Raw genomic sequence first — 22,715 nt, 5'->3', positions numbered from 1 at the left:
TCTCTGCTCAGCAGCTGATATATAATTTTTGCTTTCAGTAGTTAGGTGGTTTGACTCAGTTCGTTTGATTAACATCTTTTATACTCACTGAAGCTGTTGGAACAGCTTCTTTTTCCTTTCGCAATTGTTCAGATCCACTCTTGTATAAGTTTTTGAATCCATTCCAGGCATTTATTACCACCAGCAGATCAACAACACGCACTCACTTTGTTATGCTTTGCATGATCAGGCGTGCCACAGACTTCACATAAGACCAACAAAAGCTATTCTGCCTTTTGTCTTACTATCAACAATCAAGTGTTAAATTTCTGCTATAATAGAATGATTCAGCTTCCTCCATTTTTATCTTTTTTTCCACAAGAGGAAATTGCCTTATAGTTACCAGGTAGAGTATTTCCCCCCCCCCCATTTTAAAGCTGTCACAAACCCACAGAGGCAAAGATATCATCTATGTCATCATGGTTGTAAGATGCAGAGGTCTGCGGCATCACCTTGTGTGCAGGCTTGCTTTGATGGTTGCATTTTAACAGTTTAGACAAAAGCAGTCTAGATTTTTCTCGTTGTCGTGCCGTTCGTGTCTGTTTCACGCTGGTCTTGCCTCTAGGAGATAGGCAGCGGCTCTTCACCATCTGCAACCTACGCTGCTGCCAAGCAGTTCTGCTTGTTGCAACAGGCAAACGGAAAGTCTTCTTCTTTGATCCCACAGTAGATGAAGTCCACCAAACTTCCCGCTTGAAGGACCGCAGCTTCCTCCAGACACTGAGGATGAGGACAAATTTATATTACAGCTGTGTCACAGAGAGCTGGATTAGGTACAGCTTAATATTCTGCAGGGATCTTACTTGCATCCTGCCGCCTCAAGGCATTTCATCCTTTGGCACTTTAAATGCAGGAAGGTCAGAAGGCGTTTCTCCTTCTCCATCTTCTGGGATTTGTACCACACGATCATTTCCTCTAGATGTGCTGACAACTGTGCAAAAGTAGCAGCTTCTTGCACTTGTTTCTTGAACTCTTCTTTCTTGTTAGTCTGGTGTGAATCTTCTGGGAGAGATTTGGCCTTGGGTACCTTAATTAGACACATCCTTGTTAAAAAGATGCACTTGCCAGTTAAAATGGAAAACAAATAAGGAAAGGTTCCGATTTGTGTACATACCTTCCTGAAACCTTGAAAAACTTTGAAAAAAGGTTCAATATCAAGCTCGACATCATGACCTGTAAAAAAAAAAAAAATCTGCGTTGTCAGTGCCGTGTGTCATTATGCACGTCATTTTAAGGATTTACAACTTATCTATTTTTAAATGACAGCAGATTGAAAAATGAAATAAATGCTCTTTTTTTCTATTCCTTTAGTTTTATTTCATGATGCTTTTAGAATATCGTTGTCACTTCCAAGATGGACGAGTGCAAGTCAGATGCTTGTCTCAAATAACGTTCCTAACTTTCATGCTGTGCTGAAGAATTTCATGTATAGTTTTATGTGTCAAAAAATGTAATTGACTGATTAACTTATTAATTAATTAATTGACTTATGTAATGTAAATGTAATTGACTTATGTAATGTAATTATGCAATGTAATTGGTTATAACTGAGCCTAAATTAAGTGACACAAGGTATTGCTCCTGTTTTTGGAAGCACTGGAATGAATGTCTGTCTCTACGGATGTTTTTATAATTATGTGTGTGTGTGTGTGTATACAGGCTATGTGTCTATATATGAATGTGTTCTTAATAATAGCTGATATGAACCAATGTGTCTGGAGTAAAGATTATTATTATTATTACTATTATTATTATTAGACTAGTTAATAGTGGATATTCATACCTCTTTCTATAGCAATGCCCAGATCCTCTTTAATCCTCTTCGGCTGCTTCTTTTTCGTGACTTCAACTGAAGCTGGCATGTTTCCTTGTCTGTTGAGCGCCTTGGGTTCAACGTGAGATTCATATGCAGGATGTTTCTTCAGTAAGGATGTACAAGAAGGACCCAGGAACTGAGCCATATCTGCTGGCAGGGCGATGTCGGTGAGGTAGGGCATGGGCTGGGCTTGGGCAACATCTCTGAGAAGCTCCAGGACCTGATGGTAGAGCGCGGACAGACCAACCAGAACACCACGGAACATCACCCTGAATAGAACAAATGGAGGACTTATACAGTGGACGTTTCTTTATCTCACTCGTACAGCCGACATGTTAAAAGCTGTTTCTTACCACAGACGACTGAGCATGCTGGTTATCACCATGTTTAGTACGACAAACTCCCATCTTATCTGCTGCTTTGAGACTCTGAAACAAGTATCTGTTAAGGCAAAACTACAGATCAGACAATGAAAATTAAACTTGTATAGACAGATGCCTGCATTAGCCATTAATACCAGATAATTTCTGCTTTTGCCACACATTCAGGAGGAAGAAAAATGAAAAAAGGATACACAAAAGTTCTGCTGCACCGAGTCAACGTGCAGCTCAGCAGCCGGGCAGCTCCCAGCACTTTCAGACAGATCCACTCCAGCATGGGCTGACTTGGAACCTCACACTTACCCATCTTGATGCCCACTTGTCTAAAAACACAGATGAAAAACTTCTGTTTGTCATTGTGCTTTCAGCAGAGTTTCTACACAGCCTGATTGAATTTAACAGATAATTATGTCTCAATGCATCATCATGCCAACAGAAACAAAGCTCGTATGCCCAGTCCAGTGTTTTTCAACCACGGAGCCGTGGCACACTAATGTGCCGTGAGAGATCAACAGGTGTGCCCTGGGAAATTATCCAATATTACCTGCTTGGTCTAAAAAGCAGCTCTGTGTTCATCCAAAGAGGCCCCAGTGAAAGATAATAAAAATTTATTTTTCTTGTGTTTATCTTGTTTCTTTTCAAGACACTTTGACAAGATGAATTTATATTACTAATATGGGCTTTTAAAAATAAATTGGTTTGTGGTGTGCGTTGTGAGTTTTCAGTGAAAAAAAAAAAGTGCCTTGGCTCAGAAAAGGTTAAAAAACACCAGCCTAGTCTGCATGTTAAAATCAGATGGCATTTTAGTGCTGCATGCCTTTTAATCTTCTTTGGACACACATCTGCAAGCTCCTGCAGAGCAGACTCTAGCTTCATGTTCTTCAGTCTGTTTATACATTGTTCGACCTGGAAGAAAACACACAAAAATACACACATTGAAGAACAGTTCCTAGCTAGGTTTGTTAGGTATGGTGCTTGGCTCCCACACTTTTGCTTGACTGCCTCATTTCCCCCTAATAGGATCCCAACATATGAACTACTTTAGCAGATCCGGTCCAATGACCAGTTTACCTGCTGTAAGCCCTTGAAGGTCTTGTTGCCTCTGTAGCTGTTGTTGAGGTTGTACAGCAGCTTGTAGAGGACTCGGATCTCCGTCTGAAGAATCTCACTCCGGAGTATATTCAGGACCTTCTGATTCTCCACACACAGGGTTTTAACAATAGTGTCTGTAAAACATCACCAACAGCAAGTTATCGCCACCGGTTCCCACTCCCGTGATGTGGAGAGTGTCGCGGGTAGCTCCACGTGGTTTCCGAACAACGTAATTTTTTAGGCAGGACTGCGCGAGACAACACACAACAAAACCAAACATGTAGCTTATTAGCATCCAAACCTGCTGTTGAAGTAAACTCTATGTGGATACTTGAAATGGCACTTGGGAAGGGGATGTTTACCCTGTTCCACGGTTCTCCTGGCATGTTTCTTTGCCTAAAAACATACGGAAGCCAGATAACCAATCACATTCAAGAAGATGTTTACGTCAGCGTTTCTCTTAAAGGTGCAGCGCGCTGCGTGACGCTTTTGTTTCTTCAATGAGAAAACATTAAAGTATCTGGAAAAATAAGTAAATAAATAAATAAATAAAAGTATCTGACAAAAAAAAAAAAACAAAAAAAAAAAACAACAAAAAAAAACCAATATGGATAACAAACTCCGGGGTTTTTTTTCCCCATAATATTATGTAGAAATAAAAACGAAAGAAAGAATGAAAGAAAAACAAGACGACCGTCGGACAGAAATGCAGAGCAACTCGTGAAAAACTGCCATTTCCCTTTAGAGCGGAAAACCCTTTGTGTGGAAAAATAATGGTGACATCAATTAACAATTGAAAATACATATAGGTGCAAAAAAAAAAAAAAAAGAAAAGAAAAGAGTATTCATTATAGATTGAAAGTAAATATTTATTTATTAGTTTTCCATTCAAATGGATAGCTATGCATCAAGAGATGTATAAAATTCATTATTCTAACTTTGTTTTCCTTGAAAATTTCAGCATTAACTTAAATGCACGTTAATACACTTTAACTTACTTTTAGGTCACAAATGAACAATATTTTCTGGTAAATTACAGCTATTCAGAATAAGAGATAGTGTCCATCTTTTGTAGAGCTCAATAACAATAAGGGACAGAAAGTAGCCTACAGGGTTGTGGTAGAAATATGTCTGTCAGCCGAGGATGACGATAGTGGCAATGAAGATGAACGGCTGCCAGAAAAGAAAGGACTTGTGTATTCTAGCATTAGTGACTAAATGTTCATCCAGGAAAGAGGACGACTCAGAGCCACCCCACCTCCTCTGAAAATAAGAACCATGTCCAAGGCACCCCCTGAAATCTGGTTTGGCCCTGAAGATCACTGGCCTACATTTACTGAAGCAAAACATGCAACAACAAAAAAAAGTCATGATGCTGCATGTACATGTAACACAAAGTACATCTACATGCAGTGTCGTTGTACTATTCTACCAATTGCCATAGAAGAAATACCTGTTAAATGGTGCACACATCCATCTGTATCAGCTTTGAATGGCTGTTTTGCTGAGTCATGAACCATTATAGAACATTTTCCTTATTCATGTTAATTAGCATATAATTAAGTACTTTACAAGTTTTATATCTGTTTATAAAGAGCAGTGTTTTAAGTGGAACAAAATAAGTGGTGGTACTCCCTTAATGACTTACTGTCAGTTTGTCATGCAAATATGGGATAAAAACATGGGTGGTACTTATATGTAGATCTATAAATTGATCTATAGATCAATAGTTGATTTGATTATTAATTGATTATGATTTATAAACTAATATATAATCATAATTATATTATATATAATGTAAATCTTCCACAGAATATAGCTGTATCATTTTCTTTATTTATGGCAAAGGCAAACTTGCGTAATTACATTATGTTCAATTATATAATATATTTATTTATTCTCCAGAGTGGAAACATATTGGATGACTCACTAACATCCATTGAAGTGGTTTACTTACAAAAATACCATCCTCATTCATGAATATGCAAGAAAAAAGCTTGTAAATATGTGTCCACCATAGGGCCATAATGCATGAAAGGTTTAAAAACTTTTCTTTTTTTTTAAGTTAGACATTCAGACTTATTTAGCTTATTACCAGAATAATTTAACAGTGTATTACTAATACACTTTTCCTCTGTGAAATATGTTTTTTCACAGCATTAGGCCTGGTCCATGCCACTTCAGCGATATTATCTTTCATCTAGAAATAATCTTCAAAAACTCAATATAATCACCAGCCATACTCTTAGTTTGCAACATCCAACCTTCAATGTGTCGTAAATGACTGTTAAGTAGTACTACTGTCATCACTCAACTCTGCTCCAGTTTAAGCCCTTTTGGAGCCAGGCTAACATTACAGCACATCCACTTGAATGTAAACCTCTCTTTATATAAAGTCTCTGATGTAAACACAGAAGCGAGTGAACAACGTGAAGTGCGGCGTAACGTAGTGGGTCACAGCAAGCATTGTGTGTCTAAACCATAGACTATGGGTCTAAACCGGTCTTAACAACACATTCCTTTTGAGGCGACGCTTTATTAAAATCAATAATAAAATCAAAATCATCAATAAGGTGTTAACTGTGATGAGGTTGTAGGAGGGTTTACTAAGTAAAGCCAGTAATAGTCCCGCTATGCACTGTATCCTGTAAAAAATAGGCCTTGTATGCAAAAAAGATTAGTTCAAACATGTGTCAGTGAAATTAGATCGAAGAAGGTTGATATGTCAGCCTTGATTTTTGTTCTTTAATTAAACTGATGACTGAGGAAACTGATGACACTGACAGTGTTTAGTTTCACATACAACACAATTTCTTTAAAGTTTGAAGACATGAATGTGGTGACACAGATGACATATGAGAGGCCAGAAACTAAGTTAAAATGTCTAACACAGCAGCCCTTTAAGACTGTTTTATAATGTGAAGATTTCACACAGTAAATAGTAAAAATTATTCATTTATTCACATTTTATGTTGAAAGGTTCTGCAGTCCAGTGGAGAGATTAAAAGAAAAAAACCTCTTTAAAAAGTGCATCTTTGTAAATAACAAAACTAGTGATTGAGGTTGGATGAAACAGATAATTATTATATCAGTCTGTTCACACATGTAGCCGTTCGCTTTCAGGGGTGGACAACTTCAGTCTCGGTTTTCCCTGGTGCAACACACCTGACACACATCATACTTAATTAGCAGATTTGTGCAGAAGTCTGTTTACTCATTGATTAGAGTCAGTTGTGTTGCAGCAGGGAAACTGAATATTTGCAAACCTTGTGGACCAGAGGTGTCCTCCCTGAGTTAGGTTATCTATCAGAAGTATTATAAATATGAATGTTGCAGATTGATGTTGAGAGAAAAACAAACAGACATAGGGACAGTGTTTTGATGTAGAGTTCTTTAATATTTTTGACTTAACAAAAAATGACATTACAATTTCTATACATAATAATAACTTTACCATCTCTGTGACCTGACCTCAGACATAAACAGAAGAATATCTATGGATAGACCTTTAGGCCTTTCTGATGGCATTTCTGAAAGGTCCTGAAAATAACAGTTTTGTAGACATAAAATAGTATTTATGTATGTAGAAGGGGGACTCACAAATCCTTATTTCCTGATAAAATACATATATCAACATGGTGTAGGCCAGGTGCATTCTTAAAAAACCACTGAACAAGTGGGGATAAAGGGGAAAGCTGCAGGTCTAAAGATGATCCTCATGAGATGAACAGTATTTTAAAGGATATCATTAAAAAAAAAAACTTGACAGGATCTGAGAGATGCATGTGGACCGTCAGCTGATCCATTTATTGTTCACTTAACTTATCAAAAGGGGTGTCTTAAGGAAAGTATTTTGAGAAAAAAAAGGCCAGATGACAGAAGATCTGGACCACAAGAGACAACAGATCTGATGGAATAGTGCATCTTCCCCAAAGTCTAACATCACTGGAACAGTGTGGGATCATCTTGACAGAGCAGAACAAAAGTCAGTCAACATTCAAAGAAGAGCTTTGAAATGTCCATCATGAAGCAAAGAGAAGTACTTCTGAAGACTACCTAAAAAATGAAGCTTGTCTAAAAGTGTTTCAGAATGTGCTGAAGAACATAGTAATAAAAGCCTTTTAAGCTTGTTAGAACTGCACAAGCTCTGCTTTTGACTTGCTTTTGACTTGGATGTTGCATTTCAATTTAAGCTGAATACAATACAGTTGTGCTTCATCCCCTTTCATTAAAGAAAAGGCTGAATTTACAACTGTCACTCAAATAACTGGAGACTTAGAAAAAGGAACAATAACTAAAAATTTGCAAAAAATATAATTTAGTCATATAAGACACTGTTTTTTCATTTAATTGAGTTGAAGAAAGAAAAAACAAACAAACAAATTGGTCCTGGACAAATGAGAGCACTTTTCTGTTGAACAGTGGGACAAAATACCTGTCAACAGGTGCAGAAGTCTGACTGAGAGGAACAGAAAACACCTGACTGTAGGATTAAAGGATTGTTCAACAAAATATTAGATTATAGTGATGTAATATGTAATAAATTATCTTATTTGTTTGCTTTCAAAAAATATTTCTATTGAACCAGAATTAGAAAATAATTTAATGAGTTTCATCAAACTTTTGTTTATTATTACTGTAGTCAATTTCAGCTTATTTTATAGGCAGCTGTTTTTTTCCTTCTTTAATGAAAGGGTATGAATAAATATGAGCACAACTGTATAAACCCCTGCATCTAATTATGGTTTTGGTGGCTCAAAACGTTTTTTTCTTTCCTTTTATTACCTTCAGGCTCCGCCAAGGAGGTTGTCTGTGCCGACATTTATTCATTTGCTTGTCAGTTTGTTTGTGTTCAAGAAAAACTCAAAAAGTTATGAACAGATTTTCATGAAATTTTCAGGATTTGTTGGAAATGTAAAAAGGAAGAACTGGTTTAATTTTGGTGGTGATCTTTATCACAGTTTAGGTCCAGGAACTTTTTAAAAGGATTCTTTAACATTGTGCACAGTACATTTCTACCTTTCAGACACACATCATGATTTCTGCCACTCACAATCATTTTTTTTTTTTTAATGAAAAAAAAAAAAAATCAACAATACATTTGAAAACTTTGAACAAACTGTGAAAGAGGGGTCTGTATGAAAGAGCTGATAAAGGAATGTCTACCAGGGAATACTGCAGTACAGCGTGCATGACAACGACCAATCTTTATGTCCAATAAAACATTAACAAGTGAAATACAGTAACAATAAGGTCACAGTACTCGTGTGTGTTTAAGATTTAACCCACTTGGCCCATCGTTAAATAAATATATTTTTCTGAAAGTAAGTGTCTTTTACAATACCTATCCAGTCCTGTATTTTGGATGGGTCGGGCAGCAACCAATATCTTCTCCTTTTTTCCATTTTTTTTTTTAAGCAGCGGTTATCCAAATATTAATTAGTCATCAGTTTTCCTGACCTGTAAACCTAAATTTCCTTGGTATAAAGTGGAAAACTGCATGAGTAGGTAGATTATTGTTAAATAGGCCGCTTAATACTTCAAGAAGTATCATCTTCCAGATAATACATGTTAAATATAACCTTTTATAACAACATAATAATGTTCTATAATCCTTCTGTAACAGTACTTTTATATTTTATTCTTGTAAATTTTAACTTTGTTTTGAAAGCCTCTATAAACAATATTAAAGTTTTTTTTATTTCCTTATGTATAATGACATCTTAATATAATCATGCAAAATATAGTCACATACTCAGTCCTTATTTTGAATGGTAGATTTTATTTAACAAACACAACGAAATAAAACACACCAACAAACACTGGATATTGACGATTCACCTACGCTCCTTTTTCCTTTATCCAGGTGATCACTTTTAAGTTCACCTCATCCATTATTGAATCCTCAGTCCTTCCTTTTGCTGTCAGTCCATGGCTTCCTCCTTGTACCCATAAAACGTCAACTTCAGCCAGCACATCTTTTAGCACCCTGTTAAAAAGGTCCTGAACAAAGAGATAAGAAAAGTCGCCACTGTAGCACATTGTGCATATTTCAAATAGATCAACAGACATAAACAGGCATCAACTGCATTCTTCGAGAAATCGGTCGACTAAATAAAAGATTATGCAAGAGGTAAAAGCGGCAACATTTACACAAGAGTTTTAATTTTGAATGAAAGTTAAATCTGCCTTTACTTAATTCCACTTTAGCTCTGGAGGAAGACTTCTGATTGGACAGGGACGTGAATTTTTTTTTTTTTTAATAAAACTATCTTCACTTCATCGTGTAGCTGTAGTCAGTATTATCTGTATTATTTGTGTGGTGCAAAATATATATAGAATGTAGACTGTAGTACGCAACAGTATGGGGTTTCTGAAACTTTGACTGTAAAAACTACACTGATCTAATATACAGATGCAAATCAAAAGGTAAATGTCAGGATATTATAAACAGCCCCTGACAGATGACAAAGGAAATAACAAACATGAGCTTTCAAAGTAGAAGAAAAACAAACAAAAAAAAAAAAAAACCCGAAACAATTAGCATACACAGACATAAAGCACATAATACACAGCAATAACTATCACATTATGACTATCACAATTCACACTTAGCCAGATAAAACCTCCATAAGTTCAGCAGATTCATGTTTACCCTGTCACACATGTTGTCCTCAGTGCCGGACACAAATAGCACACGTGTGTGCTCAGGCAGCATCCTGAGGTCTTCGCTCCGCTGCCGGTGGGTTTGCATCTGTCCCGGTGGGTGCAGAGGGAAAGACAGGCAGATGACACCCTGCACTGCATCATTCAGCTGCCTGGCCAGAGCTACAGCAGCACGACATCCCATTGACCGGCCTGTGGATAGATAGGTACAGTGTTAATTTGTCCTCATTTCAAGTTGAGCACAATGAACATTTACCTAAATGTGATTGCTAAAGGGATGGTCTAATATAAAATAAATAAACTTGGAAATGTTGCAAAGTTTTGGGTCATTTCTTTGCTTGTGAGCACAGTGAGCATATTGTTTTACCTCCCAAATATATATGTTTAATTGTGAACTTCTTTAGTGCTTTCATGTAGTCCTAGAAGAAAAAAAATACAAAAGTGTGAAGCAAACTTTTACTCGTAATGTTTGAACTTCTTTAAGGTGGTAAACAGACTTACCCACGCTGCATGAAAAGCCTTCACTCTGTGAGTCAAGTTGAACCCTTTGCATGTAAACCTGAGGCAGAGGAAGCCATGCGATGCCAGAGCTCGTGCCAAAGAAACCAGATGTCTGAAGTTCATGTCTCCTCCTGCACCATGTGTGAGAATGACGGTGGTGTTAACATCTTCCACCGAGGCTGGAACACACAATACCGCATCCAGGTACTTTTCCCCAAACTGCACTTTAATCGTTTCCTGAAAGTAAACCTGCCGTCAGCGAGCTGAAGATTCAGTTTTAACCACAAAAATATCCTAAATATTCACTTTGTTTGTAACGTTACTTCAAAAAAGCTGTTATTTGTGGCTAATAAACCAAACTAGCTTATTCTGTCCACTATGCGCTTTTATCTCTGACTTGGAAACTGAAGTCTGAACGTGGTTAATTTATGCTCCAAGCACGTAACCTGTTCTGTACTTTATATTTACCTCGTCAAAGTTGTCCATATCAGCAGCAACGCGTTTCTTTCATACCGAACTGCAAATATAAGAGCGACATCTAGCGGGCAGGAGTTGTCATTACAGCACCAGCAAACAAGCTGTGATGTGGTCAGGATGATAAATTGATTTATATTCTGCATTTTATCATAACTTTGAACCACTATTAATCTATGTTTTAATAAACTTATTTGATAAAATTGTATTGCTCAGACGTCTGCAGGAAAAAGCCAGCTGAATTCAATTCTGTAAAAATGAAAATCAAGGCAAAAATGCGCTCCATAAATCAAATAAAAAGGCTGTTTTTCTGTAGGCTTTTTGTTCTCTGCAAATTGGGGTTGGTCTATGCTTTCTGGTGGATGAAAAAAGCTTCAACTGGGTTTTTTTTTTTTTTTTTTAGAGGTTGAAGGAGAGGAATATTCATTAACTTCATGGAAGTTTGTTCAAGTGGAAGCAGATTGAAGATGGATTGTTTTTCTCGATGGATGGATAGAAGAACCTGTACAAAAAAAGACAAATGGTTTAATTTTTTTGTAATTAAAAAAATTCTCTATTTTTTAAGTATATGTGCTTTGCTTAACAGTCTATGTTAGAAGAAATTTGATTTTATATCTTCCATACTACAATACTTCTGTAGTGGGGAAGATTCCTTCTAGAGTTCTGTCCGTCAATAAACAGAACTATAGTAAATATGGAAGGGATCTAGAGCAAAACAGAGGAAACAGTACTCATAATCAGTGTTCAAATCTCATATTTTCCTTGTGGGGAGATTGCAGTATTTTTTTTTAAATTTTTGTTTATTTAAATATGTCTATCAAAATTATGCATGAGAAGGAACCATAGCAACCATGATTTCATACATCTGGCTTTTATATACTGGTGATTTTACACAACATGGTTTCAGGTTTTTCATCTTACCTCTTATCTCAATATGTCATGTTAAGCTGTCCATGAAGAAATGTGCAGCTTGTTGTCTCATAGGTAGAATTTTGGTTCTCAGGGCTCAGTAGTTTTTCTTATTTGGCCAAAACAACATTTTAAAAAAAAAATAGTTTTCGGATAAATGCTGCATGAATTTTACACACACACACACGCACACACACACACACACACACACCACAACAGTGGTACATAGCTGATGTAACATTAAAAATCCACAGTGGTATCTTATCATGCTTTCACAAAATAACTGTAGTACAGCAGTCTTCATCACGGTCTTCATCAAGGAAAATTCAGCTCCTCTGCTGCTTTTGGGACATTTTTATTTTGAGGTAGCTTCAAATACCTTTTCAAATACCTAAGTGTTGGATCAAAATCTGATGGTGTACATCTGTCTTTATATTCGTAGCAATTTTGTGAAACCACACAATGCGATCCCAAACCTTCACTCAGGTTGTGTCAAGTCCACTGTGTTTTTTCTTTAAACCTGCAACTTTTCCACTTCTTTGGTTCCATAAATCATTTTAAGGACACAACATGTTGAGACAAGCCACGCCTTTGACTAATAATTATTTATAAATTCCAATGTTGGTGCATTTAAAAAAAAAAAAAAAAAAAAAATCCCACCTGTCAAACTTATCTTTGGCATTTTTGGTAGATGCAACTTCAAAAATGGGAACAACTTGCATTTTGTTGCAGCAGGCTAAAAATAAAGTGCCTAAAGATTCATTCATTTATTATCCTAACCACTTAGTCCAATTAAGGGTCGCGGGGAAGCTGGAGCCTATCCCGGCAGTCTATGGGTTAGAGGCAGGGTACACCCTGGACAGCTCACCAATCCATCGCAGGACTACACAAAGAGACAAACAACCACTCACGCTCACTCCTATGGGCAATTTAGAGTAACCAAACCAGCGACCTTCTTGCTGTGAGGCCACAGTGCTAACCACTATGCCAACCAGTACACCCCTGTGCCTAAAGAGACCATTTCAATAAACTGTAGATGCTACAATACTACTTTAAACTTTCTGACTTGACTCCTGTTTTGTGGCTTCCTGAGTTACTCTGCAACAGATCACATCTTCTACTGAGACTCATTCAGTTTTGCACAAGCATAAAAGTTGAATTGTGCATCAAACTGTAGAAAAAAAACAACACAATATAGAAAAAGAATAAATGTATTAAAAATGACAAGATCATTTATACAATTAAGTTACACTTTGAAAACATTTGGCAACATGTCAAATACAGTATGAAGGTCGCCTTTTAACGCTTGCTGAAGATCAGAGTTCGTCTTTTTCCTGAAAAAAAAGAAAAAAAATCCCGTAATGAAGCTGTGTTGCAATGGCAGTAACACATTCCATAACACAAATCATGTATTTTTAAGTACAACCAGGAAATTTAAAAGTTGGGATAGTAAGGAAAATGCAAGTGAGAAGGCATGCAACCATGACCTGGAATAAAAGATGCATACATTAAATGTTTTTGAGGAGCAAATTTGGGTGCTAACTACAGATTGTCAACAAATGTATGACAAAATCCTTTAAATGTTTTAAATCAATCACTGTCAGAGCGCTTTGTTTGGCATTACAACACAGAGTTTCACGAAAGCTACATAAACCTTTCCGGTGCAAAAAAAAAGACACGTCGTATTTGAATTGTGTAGATGCAAAGTCAACTTATTTGGGTTCAGACACCGACCCAGTGATCTGCTATCCCACAGTGGAGATATGTTGCATGTTCTGGACCAAAAACAAAGAGGAACATTTAGACTATTATCAGAAACAAGTCCCAGTGTAAAGCTCTGTGATGGTATGAGGTTTCATCAGTTCCATTTACAAAGCTCAGTTACATTTCCCTGACTGCAGTGTTTATGTAGAAAAGTATATTCAGCAGCATATCATGCTGCCTTCAGGACAACATCCTTTCCAGGGACATACGTGTATTTGTCATTTTGCAGATGTTAACATAGTTAAGCTGAGGAGAAAGTTAGTGCAGGTACTCTGTGCACAACACCTGAAATCATTCATCACTTGGAACCAACAATGCCAAAGTGTTTTCAAAAGGAATGGAAACACATTACAAGGTGGTAAAAACGTTACTGCTACAACTTTTACTGGATGTTTCATGTGTCTGAAAATCAGGAGAGGATGTTAATTAACAACTGCGATATGTTGGGGAAGGAAACAGAATAAAATATCTTGATTTCAGAGTTTATAATGTCTGCAAAGAATTAAAAGTTAAACTAAAACATCGTCTATACTGCAACATTATGACATGCAGCTTATATTTAAGGTAATGTAGTAGCAAGGTTTATCCAGCAGAGGGAGCCAGACACCGTAGTGTGGTAAGATTCATTCAGACGTTTACCTTGAGTACCTTTTTTGTTTCCAATTTCCAATTGTAAAACCATTTCAAATGAAAGTTATAAACCTCAGATTTACCAATGCAAACTAAATGCTGAAGTTTTCCAAATATCCAATGATATACTTACCCTTGGTCCTAATAAATGCCAAAATCTTTACTTATTCTTAACACATTCGATTCTCATTCATGCACAATAGATACGTTTTCTTTGGACACTTAAAGGCTTAAAGAAAAAAAAAATCTGGAGGCTCAAAAACATAGTGCAAATCAAAAAGACTTTTAGAAAACTCAGGAGACCAACAATGTGAAAACAAGCATGAAAGTGCAGTCTGAATGAAAGAACTTGGGGCTTTTCTTTACCCTGATCCTGTGACATGAACATGGGAAGAGGTCGTCAGCAGGCTGCTCTACAAGCTCCATGCCCTCCCGGACCTTTGGCTCTGTTACTTGGAGTTTGGCATACTCCTACAGGAAGAGTCACAGTGAGTATGTACGGTATGGTCAATGACTTGTTATTAGTGGGATTTTAGGACTGATACCTTGAAAAGTTTGTAATAATAACAAAATATATCATCTCCCATTAGACGATCGCGCGCAAACTGCTGACCTCTAAGTGCAATTTTCTTTGCCTGAAAGATAAAAAGAAGAACATTTAGTCTTTATTAAAAAAAACAGACTATTATCAATCTAATGTTTGCAGCTAATCACAATCACCTCTTCATCGTAGTCACGAGCCCACTGGATCTTTTCCAGCAGGTCTCCCAGGTCTGCTCTTACAGGGATGTAATGATACCATGGTTGCAGCTCGTTGTAGAAATGTTCATAGTAACCAGAATCCTGCTTGAAGACGACGCTGTCTCCAGCCAACAGGTAAGGCAGTCGGTACGCTGCTACAGTGCCGTCAATGTTTATTTGGTATTTGTACTGGTGGAGGATAAAGATTAGTGATAAAAAAAGCATATTAACTGGCCTGGTCTCTCCTTTCTTCAATATATAAGTCGATATATTTTTCTGTTATAAGGACTGAAACACTTTGTACTGAATATTTTGCAGTATTAATAGTGCTAATAAGTACTCATTATTACTTGGTCTTGAACTATAATCAATTTTACAATACAACTGTGTTGCATTTTAAGCAGAATTGTGCATAACAGTCTGGAAAGTAGCTGCTTCTTTAGCTCTCTCACCTTGAAAAAGTCAAAGAAAGAGACATGTTTGACCAGCGGTCCATAGAGGCTCTCATCGTGTTTGAAGAAGAAGAAATTGGTAAAAGCAGCATCTATAATATCAGGGTGAGCCCTTGAAAGCTTGACCAGCTCCAGACGCTCCTGACGACTGTCCCGTCCCCTCCAGAAGGCCGTGGCATTCTTCTCTGGCCATGGTGGACCCGTGTTGGCCTGGACTGACATCATGTCCAGGCTTACTCTGTGTGGCATTGAAACAAGGCTCAAAGTCAAATCTACAGTATTTTCTTGCAAAAAATAAACAGATAAATAAATAAACTATAATCTTGTTATCCAATAACGTTGTCAAATTTCATTTATCGCAATCCAAAAAATAGCAATTTCTGTGTCAGACCCAAGCAGAGGAAACAGTCGGGGTAATGAATGCCATTTATGCTATAATTGTATTTGTGCAGCAGCTGTGTAGCAGGTTATTTTGGGACCCCTGCAGTGCAGGTTTGTACGACAGCATCCATGAAGCCCCCAATACATGCACAGAGACTATTATACTGATTTAATAACCTCATGGTTAAGGTGCTGCTTCTCTGTACATGCAGGTCAGCAAGCAGGTCATTTTGACCTGCTGTGTCCATTAAATCAAAGATGTACCATCTCATTCCTGTGTCTCCTTGTGCTGCACACTGCTCACACACTCATAAATTAGGAGGAAGAGAAACTCTGAAATGTGACTCGTATGAGGTGAAAATCCTGCAGCTAAAAAGAGTCTCTGTTCTACTGGAGCCTTTTTCCAGGCTTCTCCCAGATGTAAGCAAGATAAATGGCTTCTTTTGAGGTAATTTTATTACAGACAGAAAAAGCTGCAAGGTTTTTAAACAGCTGCCTCATTAAAGAAAAAAAAGAGCCTCAAGTGCACCAGAAGTTCATCAGCATATATTACTGGGTTTTAAAATGAACACCTTGTAGCTTTCTGTTCTGAATGAGGTTGAATTATTGAGCTAACTCTTAGCAATTCTCAGTTTGTACATCCTCCTGTGAGATTCCTTCTGTGCCGTACCTCCCCATTGACTCCAGGACAGACTCAGTCAGGTCATAAGTGGGCATGACTATATCTCTGGTGTTGTTCGAGCCGCACCAGGAAAAAATGGGATGAATCTTCTCATTGGGTTTCCTTTTCTCCAGTGGCCAGTCCCCCAGGTTCACAAAGAACTCCATATCAGGAAGCTGCACCTGCACACACAACACATCCCCCACAGAGAGGGTCACAAATCCCCCATTTCTTTGAGAATAACAAGACAAGTGATGTACAATAAAAAAGAAAAAACAGTGGGAAACAAAGGGAGAGACTCACTGATATGACTGGATGTTAAAGATACAAGAAAAAAAAAAGAAAAGTGTTCATGCGTTGGCATTCACAACCAATAATAAATATAATATTGCTCATGTTAATTATTTAAAATGTTTGGAACTAAACAGTTTTCTTAAATAAATTGAAAATTATTAATTAAATGACCATTAATACTTAAAGAGTCTGAGTTTAATTTAACAGGATTTGCTCTTCTACTACGGAAATATTAGCAACAACATATTTAGTTGAGGGATAAAAAAAAAAAAGAATGATACTGAAATAATTGCGAACTAATCGTAATTAAGGTAACCTGTTCAATTAATCCTGACATTGATTTGAGGTCATTTTGCCCAGCCCTATGCCATGTCCATTTCTGATTATTCTAAATTGTTTCAATATTGTGTGAGGTGTAAAAGTAACTTACCTTCCTTGTGAGGGAAAGAAGGATGGCATCCATGAAGATCCTAAAACCAACATGCTCTCCAAATGTTTTAACATAGACCTGAGGACAGGGAAAAGCAAACACACACACACACACCCATAAAGAAGCCATTTTACCATAAGAAAATGCATCCTTACAGCATCATAGTGTCACTAAAGTATAAGTAGACAGGAAGAGAAAAGGTAAATCTGAATTAGTTTTAGAATTATTCTAAAAATAAAAAATAAATTTCCTGACTATAATTTGTCTTCATGGAAAAACAAAGTATTTTTAAATAAAGTAAATTAATTTTACAGCCTGTAAAACCCATCAAGAGATTATATTAGGCTTGTGAGCCATTCAGTTGTTAATTTTCAGCAACAAATTTGGATAGATATTTTTTTCTAAAGGTGCCACAAAAGGAGAAGGTTACCAAATTAAAACTAAAATTAGTAAAAGAGGATTACAGATTGGATTGACCTTTAAGAATTTAGGTGATAAAATTAAACATTGAATGATGCAGGAAAAGGTTCGTTTTAACTCCTTCACATTCAAATGCATTTTACTTTGTCGTTTATTTTACTGAACCCAGTTTCATGGCACAGGGTGAGATATATTAACACTACGAAGACTTGTCTGTCTTCCCATCTGTTACAGACACACTGAAAAAAAGTGGGACCCAGAGAGCATCGGTGTGGAAGTATAATAACCTCCAGCAGATGCAGATATTTCAGCGTGTATTTGCTTCTGCAGACCGAGTTGTTTTTTTCTGTTAAATTCAGCAGCATTTGGAGAGTACAGACACATTTTCTCTGGCTGTGAAGCAGACAGTTGTCTGAACACGTTGTCCCTTCCCTAAATACACCATTTATCATTCACATTCCCAGGTAATGCTAGGATGGTGTGAACGAGGCTTTAGACGTATCAGTGTCACAGCATCCTGGACTGATGTGGTATTTTGAGAAGACAGTCACTTTGAATAACCGACCAGTACACTACTCTTACAGGTGTGTCACGTTGCTTCAGGATCTCCAGACTAGCTTTGCATCTCTCATTTACCATTTAGCCTGAGGACGACTAGTTGGAAGAGATGAGTTACATTTGACTTCTTAACAACAGCAAGATCAATATATCAGTTTGCTGTTTCATCAGGCTGATTCCACAAAAGTTGCCACCTGATATAACCTTCTGATTGGCATCTTTGAACTGCATTTACAAGCAATACTTATCACCTGCTATTTGAACACTTTGCTGCTGATATCTTGAATCTTTGACATATCCCAAGTGTGAATTACCTTGTTGTCTTTGATTGTGTAGTGGCAGAGGCTTTGCCGCTGCCCAAAGCGCTGTGGGATCTCCTGTGCAAGGCGATCTGGGTCAACAGACTTGTATAGGGACAGATCCTGATCTATTTGGGCAAAAGACTGAGGACAGTGCATGTGGGCCTCCCATACAGAGCCAATGGGCTGAGGACAGGGGCATCCTTCATGATAGACAGGGCCTGTGGAGAAAAAATCCTGTTCAGATACTTCTCTTTCACAGAGCTCAAGTTAAACATTTGCAAATCAACAGAATAGGGTTTCAGCACAGGTTCAGGGTACTTTCATCTTGAGACAATTTCAAGGTTTGAAGTGGATCCTACCTTTAAGGATGTATGGAGACTTTGCAACATGCTTGCTTTTGAGCATAATGTGGATGTGCAGGTCTGTGTAGGTGGCATACATTCTGTAGCGAACAAGGAAAGAGCCATCGTGACGATCCAGGACCTGAACCCAGATCCGAGTGAACTGCTCCACTGGAGACATGATCTTCACTTCGAAGGTCTTCTCACCAGGTGACGTGGTGAAACTGTGAGGGAAATTGTGCTGTTAAGAATTAAAGGGGAAAAAAATGTGTTGCAGACATCAAATTCAAAATAAGTTCATATTTGCATAAGAAAAAAAAAACAATCATGTATCATTTTGAACATTAAATATCTTGTCTTTGAAACATATATTGAATTGAAAACACCAGAATGTAAGTATTTGCAAATCATTGTAATTTGTTTTAATTTACGTTTTACACAACCTCACTGGAATCGGAGTTGTAATAATTTTCTGGTCTTAGTTTTCAAGTCGTGCCTGAAATAAGCAACTATTATTTAAATACTTCAAATTTAACATGTATACACACTTGTTAAGACCGATCCCATTTGTCAATAGAAACTTTTGGTTGTACTTTTATTTTGGCTTTGAATCATACTCGCAGGCACAGCAGATAATATCTCATGTCTTTAATTTACTGGCATGTTGTTATTGTGTCTCCTCTGCTCCAGTCCTAATACAAGTAATGGCATTATTGTTATCCAGACAACAATAATGCCATTCCTTGTAGTAGGTCTGAATAAATCTGAGTAACTGAATGAAAGCATGTGTGAAAGAGACACCACTGAGCAAACACACTGACAATAAGATACCTCCAATGGTCCCTTCTTGACCAAAGAGGTTATTTGAGGATATGTAACATGTTTCTCCCTCGAGTATACTCTTTCATGTCTGGTCTTGCGCTATTGACTAGTTTGAAATTACAACTTTCTACTACAGCTGCATGTCCTTTATCTGCAGTTATTTAAGCCTGTAGAAAGTTATTTCCATCTGCTATATGAAACAATCACATCAAAGACAATATTCAATTCTACAGTCATTTAGCAGACGCTTTTATACAAAGCGACTTACATATGAGTGTTTATTAGATTTAGTAATTAAATGTTGATCATGTGTTATTTACTAAGACTAAAGTGACTAAATATATTATTATTATTATTATTATTATTATTATTAATAATAATAATAATCATCATCATCCTATTACTTGGATTCACATATCATTTCTTAACCATATTAAAATGAAAAAAAGTGAGAAAAAACATTTGCTTAGCTGTGGCTTACATTTGCTGCTCCTACACATTTTTTAAACCCTGTACTGATTATAAAAAACAAACAATTTATGTCTGACTAATAAACTAACATATAAAAAAATTAGTAACACAGAAATTTTATTTCTATCACAACTAATTGCAAGATGGAGGTTTAATTGATCCAGCAACATTTTTTCTTGGATCAATACATTTTCAGAACTGATTATTTGAGTTTAACCCCTATTTACTAAAATTACAAAAATAACAATTTAAAAAAAAATGAATTAAAAATCTCTTTTTTTAGTGAGTTGTTAGATTTAATGAAATACCTGATCAGGTAGTTCTGATGCTACTCACAGACTTGTAGTTTTCTCAAATACGACAAATTTTATTTAGTCTAATTTAAAAGATGAACCCGGTGACAAAATCTGTATTTAGGAAAAAAAAAAAAAAACACAAGGAGAAAAATAATTTGGAGCAACAAATCTGCTCGATAGAATTAGGCAAAAAACTCACAGAACTTCAACATTGTTTCACCAAGCTAACCCCAGCTTTACAAAGTGTGCCAAATCATAATTACGTTAAATATGACATTGTTTGAAAATAATGATATTGATAACAAAACTGTCTTACACTTTCTGAGACAAATTAGAGCACTTTGCACAAGAGCAATGGGCAACATACCTGCCAGGTGCACAAGTCTGAGTTACAGAAAACACTTGATTGCAGTGATTGCCTCAATGCATTGCTCAACAACATATTAGTATATTTAGTTTTTAATATTTCTATTGAACCACAATTCAAAAGCCATGTCATAATTTACATTAAAAGTTTAGTAGTAATTTACTTACTTTTTCCCTGAGCTGTCCACCGCCTGTATGTAGAAAAACCGAGCTGGAAGGACAATGTTCGTCTCCAACCCAGGACCCCAAACTAAAGCTTTCACGACGTTTGGTGCTGAAACAGCTTGAGCCCGAAGCAGGTTATGGTTACACACCTCCAAACAGAAAGGCAGCAGAAACAACGAGAGAAGTCGAGGAGACATGTCTCCAGTGTAGAATGAACAATCCTTGGCTTGTCAGTCTCTTTTTTTTTTTACACCAGTTTGATGAAGTCCCGACCTGAGAAGTTGGTTCAGCTGTACAAAAGTCACAAGAGCATGAAGGTAGGTCTGCAACGTTTCAGAATAAGTTTGTTCCCTTTCCATTTGGAATTACACTAAACAGCAGCAGCATCGTTAGCAATTCACGAAGGTTTAACAGAAATACATGATTGGGTTGTTGTAATACGTCTAGGTAATGAGCTTACTAGCTAGTTTTGAACACTTCTTTCATATGAAACGTCAAGAATCTGCAGAAGTAACTAAGGGGCGTCATGAGGAGTGCAGAGATACGATTGGCTGGTTTGTCACCAAACCTGCCTATGATTGGTGGAAAAAAACCAAGGGATTCAGGAATGAAAATGTGATTGGATAGAAACACGGAAGTTTGAACTATTTGATAGAGGTTTGCCGCTAGGTTGACAAGATGTTGTGGCGAATGCTAGATATTAGTGTGGCTATGTTTAGCAAATTATATGCTAAAATTTAATGGGATGCCGTGTAATGGAAAATGTTAGATTAAAACGTTCTCTTTCTGACATTAATGTCTTTTGTTGTAATATTTTCTTACAGAAATCACACGGCTGATATGTAAAACTGCAGCCCACTTTAATTATTCTAATACACTTTAATTATTCACTTTAATTATTATTTAATTATTCACTTTAATTATATCTAAATATATCTAAATATTCTATTCTATTCTAGTAGGTTGCATTACCAACTTAGCAAAATAGTGTGATTCTGGAAAACAACCAATGAAACAGCTCGCTGTGTACATCAATCAATGTTTATTTCAGTTTGCTTTTGCATCAACATATTTTCAGACCTTGTCAAGTAATTTCTATTACACTATATCAAGAAGAACAAAAAGTGGTAGAATTCAATGAAATAAGACAAACTTTGCTGCCATCATTGATAAAACCAAATAAATGCCTTTTCAGGATACTACAGTGTGAAAAACTACATAGTTCCAGTGATTCAGACAGAGCCATAATACCAGATAGTACAGTACCAGTAGTAACAGGTACAACATATACAGAAAATATCCCAGGAATTTTTTATTATTATTGTTATGTTTCACCTTTCACCCAAAGTTGAACTGTACAGTTAATATAAAAACCAAAAACATACAAACTGAAAACATACTAACAAAACACCCTGTCAGAAGAAGTCAGATTTTTTTTTTTCCATTTTGATTTGGGTTTTTTTTTTTCTTCTTTTTTTTTCTTTTTCTTTTGTCTGAGTTTACTCTGCCACTGAAAGAACTGCACTGAACACAAATCTCATCGACGGTACAGAGATAGGAGAGAAATGCATTATTATTATTATTATTATTATTATTATTATTATTATTATGACATGTTTAAGACACAGCATTGCATGAATTCATGTGTAATTGTTGAAACCCATGTAGCTCTGCTTTGGGACCCCAGGTGAACTTGTCTGACGTATGTGTGTTTAAAGGCCATTTAAGTCTAAGGAATGTCTCA

The 22,715-nt window shown here is 36.6% G+C and overlaps 2 protein-coding genes across 2 annotated transcripts; both read right to left on the bottom strand.

Annotated features, from left to right (window-relative positions):
- Nucleotides 1-419: 419 nt before the first annotated feature.
- Nucleotides 420-11,032, bottom strand: LOC306766891 (nucleolus and neural progenitor protein-like; the record flags this gene model as incomplete). The annotated part of the gene is made up of 14 exons (XM_079254743.1): nt 420-759; nt 843-1,066; nt 1,154-1,212; nt 1,823-2,124; nt 2,209-2,283; nt 2,430-2,558; nt 3,053-3,141; nt 3,307-3,461; nt 3,629-3,723; nt 9,173-9,330; nt 9,983-10,185; nt 10,361-10,412; nt 10,495-10,673; nt 11,008-11,032. 14 exons carry the CDS (start codon nt 11,030-11,032, stop codon nt 420-422), a joined length of 2,085 nt encoding a protein of 694 aa, XP_079110869.1.
- A 2,086-nt stretch (nt 11,033-13,118) lies between these two features.
- On the bottom strand, nt 13,119-21,329 carry poglut2 (protein O-glucosyltransferase 2). The gene is made up of 10 exons (XM_079253753.1): nt 20,975-21,329; nt 18,870-19,075; nt 18,523-18,728; nt 17,231-17,308; nt 16,516-16,688; nt 15,465-15,702; nt 14,992-15,201; nt 14,817-14,906; nt 14,638-14,742; nt 13,119-13,211 (listed from the first exon to the last, which is right to left on the bottom strand). The coding sequence occupies exons 1-10, from the start codon at nt 21,166-21,168 to the stop codon at nt 13,194-13,196; spliced, it is 1,518 nt and encodes a 505-aa protein (XP_079109879.1). The 5' UTR covers nt 21,169-21,329; the 3' UTR covers nt 13,119-13,193.
- Nucleotides 21,330-22,715: the final 1,386 nt, after the last annotated feature.

This window comes from Telmatherina bonti, assembly GCF_933228915.1.
Source record: "Telmatherina bonti genome assembly, chromosome: 15".
NCBI lineage: Eukaryota > Metazoa > Chordata > Actinopteri > Atheriniformes > Telmatherinidae > Telmatherina > Telmatherina bonti.
The sequence above is the reverse complement of the archived record's forward strand: the minus strand, read 5'-3'. Positions and strand labels throughout refer to the sequence as shown.

What these genes read in the sequence shown, in the direction of transcription:
- poglut2 (XM_079253753.1), bottom strand. Translation starts at nt 21,168, where the DNA reads ATGTCTCCTCGACTTCTCTCGTTGTTTCTGCTGCCTTTCTGTTTGGAG. An exon ending in CTTTCTTTGACTTTTTCAAG is followed by an intron (nt 15,202 to 15,464) that starts GTGAGAGAGCTA and finishes ATCCTCCACCAG; the next exon opens with TACAAATACCAAATAAACAT. An exon ending in ATTATTACAAACTTTTCAAG is followed by an intron (nt 14,743 to 14,816) that starts GTATCAGTCCTA and finishes CTCTTCCTGTAG; the next exon opens with GAGTATGCCAAACTCCAAGT.